Raw genomic sequence first — 5,870 nt, 5'->3', positions numbered from 1 at the left:
TAATTTCATCTGGAAATATATATAGATATGTATGTATGGACTAATATAATAAACAAATAAGAGAGATTCTTGTACTATGTTTTTATTTGCTTTGAAAATGGATTATTCCAATGCTTCATGTAAGGATTGAATTGAAGGTGACCTCTTTTATGAGGGAAAGGAAACAAAATTCCTTGTGTTTTTCATTTACTTGTCTCCAAGAATCTTTTTATTGAGTTTAATATTTCATCATTGCTTCTTCTAAGCTACTCGAATCCAAAGCTGAAGCCATTTCGAGTGAGCTCAACTCTTATAACCAAAGTCAACCCCCAAGATAACCTTAATTCGCGGTTCAAAGTGAATTAAGTTAAAGTTTGTCTATAGTCTGGCATGGGAATATGTGGCTTTCGTCAATTGTTTGTTAGTCTATATTCTCGCGTGGGTATATATCATCTGTGGTTTCATTGTTGGTTATTTTATACAACGTACATGTTTGAAATATAACCGCTTGGGAATATAACCTTTGTGATTCAAAGTAAAGTATGTCAGTGTTTTGTTCAATTGGTTTGTTAGTCTATATTCCCGCTTGGTTCAATTTTATGTTATGGCAATATAACTTTGGTGGCTCAAAGTGAAGTTGGAACTGTTATGTTATGGCAAGTTTTGTACATGTTATGGCAAGTTTTGTACATGTTATGGCAAGTTTTGTACATGTTATGGCAATGTACATGTTATGGCAAGTTTTGTTACAGCAAGATAAGTTGGAACTGACTGGTAGTGGTGTCATTCTCAAAGAGCTGAGTTCCAGAGTTGATAAAGCAGGCCAACTTAGGCAACATAGGTTACCTTCCTTCATTGCCTAACTGACTGTCATAGAATTCTTATATGTCCTCATTTAATGTTCAACAGCCCAGCATGTTTACCTATAAGTTCCAGGTAGACAGGTTCTAATTTCTAAAACCAAGACCTCCTTACATTCCTTGGTCTGCTGTCATCTATCATAAACCCCAAAGTTATACTCATAATGCCATTCATTTTCTTAATAATCAATGGTAAACACTAATACTCATAATTAAGAACTGACTTGATTGATCAACTGCATTCTGCCACCAACATAAAGGAATTTTACAATCTCACAGTCACCGGTTTCCTACAACTGATAGGGACTCCAAGATATCTGAATCCAGAAAGTGAAACAATGTTGCCTTTGGTTTCGGAGTCAACAGTAAATGGAAGACTTGTAGACCAGTAGTAGATCGAGGATACAAGATTGAAAGCATCCAACATCAACTGATGATGAGAGGTAGCTTCACCTTTACACAACATTATTAAGTCATCTGCAAAGCTAGCAGAGATGAATGATGATTCAGACTCATGGATCTGCATCTTGATTCTTGAATGGAGCTTTTGTGGTTCTAACTGAATTAATCAATGTTTAATTGTTAGTCTGTAACACAGCGTGGGACGGTGAGAATATAGCTTTCACTAACTGTTATCAACATTTAGATTTGTGTCTGTTTTAACATAATCCATGTGTAAACTTCCAGGAGCATTTTTCATGTTAATAATTTCCTTGTTGATGTAAAAACTTGAATTTGAACCAAATCTGAAATCTGAAATCTGAAATCTGGAGTCATTTTGTTACTTTGTAAAGCTCTAAAATAAAAGAGGAGAAACCATATAATGATGTTACTGAACAAGAATATAATTACAATTATAGCTTGAATGTGCATTGTTGAATAACAGTATCCATGAGGAAGCGAAAACCATTTACATTTTAGGTCAGATGAGTATATATCTGATTTTTTTACGCTCCCTTGATTGTATTTACATATGAAACAATCAACTCTTTAATCTGGCATGCCATTATTGGGTATTTCTGTGTGAATTATAGTTCATTGTCATCCCTCGCGAATGATTTGAACATGTAGGTAGTATAGAGGCCAATGCTGAGAACAAGTATAACAGAAACAACCAGCCTTTTGAGATTTTCTGGCATCCTCAGCTCTCTATAAAACCCTCTTGCTCTTGTACCAACCATTTGTTTTGGCTTATGTGATAATCCACATTGATCTTTTCCTTGTTCATCCTTTTTAGGAAAATTTCCTCTCTTCTCTTTCGAAATTGTATCTTCCTCTTTTACCGTTCTCTTCATCTTCTCCTCCTCCGAACCCTTTTGAGGAGCATGCTTCTGCAACTGAGGTTGTAGCAAGGGAGCTTGTGGTTGAGGCTGAGGCTGAGGCTGTGGTAGATCAGAAGCTCGTAGCTGCTGTTGAGGTTGAGGCATATTACGAGGAGCATGCTGATGCGGTGGAGGTGGAGGTGGTGGTGGAGGCAGACCAGGAGCTTGTTGAGGTGGTGGTGGTGGTGGTAGACCAGGGGCTTGTTGTGATGATGGGGGCTTTAGAGCTTCTGATGCTGATGCTGCTGATGCTGATTTTACTTTGTCTGCAGGCTGTTCAGGTGGTCCTGCAGGGGTGATCAATTTCGGCTGCCTGATATAAAGTATGCCACCCTCAAATTTAGCCGTGATATCTTTGGTGTCACAATTAGCTGGGACACGAAATTCCTTGTTAAAACGCCTCCATTTGTTGTCACCAATTTGGCGTTCTCCACTTATCTTCAGAATGCGCGATGTTGTTAATTGAACTCTCAGTTGCTCCTTCTTATACCCTGCATATACATAATTTACTCATTAGGATATATTTAGCTTCAAAATAAACAAATTATTGAACAAATATACAAGTAATTTTTATTACCAGGGAGATAAATGAGGATAGTGTCACATCGTTCTTCTGGAACGAGATCAGATGGAGGGTCGTAATCTTCATACACGCGGCTTGGATTAACAACATTGGCCATCATTTTCAGTTTCTAACTCTTGTAGTTTTTATTTTGTTTGTGATGGAAATTTATGTGTGATATGTTTGTCTATATATTATATATATGCATGCTTTAAAAGTGGATATTCCTATTCTTCAAGAAAACTAAGATGTCACCTCTTTGAACAAGGAAAGAAAAGGAAATTCTTTGTCTTTCTCATACTCCTTTTTGAATTTTGATCCAGCCTTTGCTGTAAGAATCTCTTCATTATCAAGTCCCTTCTCCAAAGCAAGGTTCACAATGGCCAACTGCATTTTTTTGAAAATTAAATAATAATCCTCTCCACCCTACCATTTATCAATTTTCTAAACATATTCACACTTGCGGTGTTGTGGATGGTAATTGAAATTTGTGAAATGTAACATTATATTTAAGGAGAGATCATACAAAGCACATGTTTTTGGGTAAGATACATAATGCTTCGTAAAAGACATTTACTTTAAGGACACAGAGAACGTATAAACTCGTTACCAACTTACCACTACTAGTAGTAACATTAACTTCCAACAACCAATCGGCAATCGGGAAGAGCATCTATTGAAACTTGTTGCTGGCCCTTATAGCAAGATTAAGGCTAGTTTGAACAATAATTTGAGAAATACTCTTATTGAGTATTAACCTAATACCTCCCATTTAAGTGGAAGAGTATGACAAAAGTTTGAGCAAGAGTCTTGGAATATCAATACTCTACCTAAGACGTTTAAGCAGTACATCTATCTCGATTATTATTTTATTATTTTGAGAAGGCTTGAATGAGTACGAGGGTAGAAGTGAGAAAATTAAATAAGTCTGAAAGGATCTTAACAAGAATCTGAGAAAATTAAAAATTAATAAAAACGTTATGTGAAAATTTTAGCCCAGACTAGCGTTAATCTTATTCTTAGGAAAGAGATGACTACGGAGTATTAATAAAGACATTACACTACACAAAGTTGGCCATTTACAAATAAGTAATAAACCACATCCAACTCAAACGTAGTTCAGAATTTACAACAAATGTACGCTTGTATGGTGGCGTCATACAAAAGGTTTCTCTTCTCCACTATCTTGGTGAATCCTAACACTTATAAAGCCTTGAACTTGTATTACTATTCACCCAATAGTGCAATTACCTATATACCCCTAATTTCCTTCTTTGTTTTTCTTTTGTCTTATTCTTATCAATAATGTAATGTCTATTTTCACCATTCTTTTTGTCTTTGCTTTTCTATGAGATGCTCCTCCTTCCATTTTCAACCTAAGCACGTTGCTAATGTTTCATGTGGAATAATACAATAACAATTTCGGAGAGCTTAATAATTATATTGCACGTGGAATGTTAAAATATCAATGAAACCTCTTGTAAACGTATTTATAATCACATATTATCAATTACGAGCAAATTGAGCTTTAGCTTTGTTTTCCTAGAGTTCGCCATAAATTTGTAAATGTCCTTTTACGAAACAATCTTTTTATACAAGACCGTTGTATTAGGCCTTGGAGTTTTCTTTCTTTCTCACATCCCTTTCCTATTCTGCTGTCTTGCTATTTCTGTCTGTCTCCCTTACTTACTGGGACTTCGAATTTTATAAAGCTGTTGAATTTGTGATTGACGCTGACACACTCTTGGGAGATTGAAAAGGCTCCATATATATTCTGAAGCAAAAATGAGAAGATACATTGATGTCAAATGATTGAATTTGATGCCTTGTGAGGTTTGATTAGGTAGATGTCTGAACTCAATATTTTATCTGCTCCCTCTGTACCTCAGTACCTCACTACCTCCAGGTTTGGTAGTTCATCTTCATATTGTAATAAACTTCCAGACATGTAATTCATCAGAAGCTCCATCAGTTCAAATTATCTATTGCAGGCCTTAGAAATCCTTTTTCCACTTGCTAGTTACTCTCTACAAGAACATTGGATATATGAGTATGTTGTCAGATTTGGGTTGATAGCTGCAAAAGCATTAAAGCATTAAAGCATTAGCAGAGTAAACACATTTGTTTGAGTTGTAGGTTTGTTACTGGTATTGTTGACATTTATTCTCAAGAGGTTTTCTCTTGTTCTATTCTATGTTTCCAGTTATTGGTTACTCTGAATACAATTTGACGTAAAAGCTATATTATTTGAACCAGCTCATGTATCCAAACTCCAAAGGATAAACACTCATGTATACGTTGTTTTGCTGTGTTGGTTATATTATTCTTTGTATACTGCTAATTTACTAGTATTCACAACTGTTTGTGCCTTGCGGTTGTCAAAACTCAAAAGTGGTGTAGAGATGTTTCGTCCTTGATCAGATGGGGATCCTTATTTTTTCATTTCGACCATTGCTTATGAAAGTTGTTGCTGACAGATTTATGGAGAGACACAATAAACGCGTGAGTCGGGTCAGTGTTGTCTCTGAAGATGAGGCTACAGATCATTGAGACAGCCGCCCCCCTTTTTGGGAGAAGATCCAGCTCCTTGCCAACCGGAACTAGCTTAGACATAAGGTTGATATCAGACTCTCAGTGCTGACCATTGAGGTTGGCTACACTTTGTTAGATTTGGTGACTTGTTGAGAATTTGCTCTGAAATTGAAACACCTTGAACTGAATAGTTTAAATCAGAAGCCTGCATTGTACAAAGAATCAAAGATGGTAATAAGATGGATAATCAACAGTCTGACTCCAGTTAACTATTGATGACTTGTTATAATGGTGCATTAATCCCTATCATGTGTCTAGTTTTCTCTATTAGTGATCTTGTTGACTAGTTCTCATTTCGTCATTGTTGAACAAAAATTGTTTCCGCAGTCATCTCATTCTGTTTGAGGTCCTCTGCCATCTCTTCCATAATAAAGGAACAAACAGCTGTAGGAGCTCCCTGTCGTTTTATAATAGTGTGTCCGAGAATCTTCAAACGGACACACTATTAGATAGAGTGCAAAAATTTCTCGAGGCTCTCTCTTCGTGTTCTTCTATGTCACAATCTCACAATAAACTTAATGAAAACCAGGCGACTTCAATTTTCTACTTCTATGA

The 5,870-nt window shown here is 36.1% G+C and overlaps 1 protein-coding gene across 1 annotated transcript; it reads right to left on the bottom strand.

Moving 5' to 3' along the window:
• Positions 1-1,641: 1,641 nt before the first annotated feature.
• LOC110776643 (pollen-specific leucine-rich repeat extensin-like protein 1) lies at positions 1,642-2,896 on the bottom strand. Its single transcript, XM_021981194.2, has 2 exons — positions 2,739-2,896; positions 1,642-2,652 (listed from the first exon to the last, which is right to left on the bottom strand). The coding sequence occupies exons 1-2, from the start codon at positions 2,842-2,844 to the stop codon at positions 1,868-1,870; spliced, it is 891 nt and encodes a 296-aa protein (XP_021836886.2). The 5' UTR covers positions 2,845-2,896; the 3' UTR covers positions 1,642-1,867.
• Between the last annotated feature and the right edge of the window lie 2,974 nt (positions 2,897-5,870).

The sequence above is a fragment of the Spinacia oleracea genome, chromosome 5, assembly GCF_020520425.1.
Source record: "Spinacia oleracea cultivar Varoflay chromosome 5, BTI_SOV_V1, whole genome shotgun sequence".
NCBI classification, from domain to species: Eukaryota; Viridiplantae; Streptophyta; class Magnoliopsida; order Caryophyllales; family Amaranthaceae; genus Spinacia; species Spinacia oleracea.
Note: the sequence above shows the minus strand (reverse complement) of the source record. Positions and strands in the feature narration are given on the sequence as shown.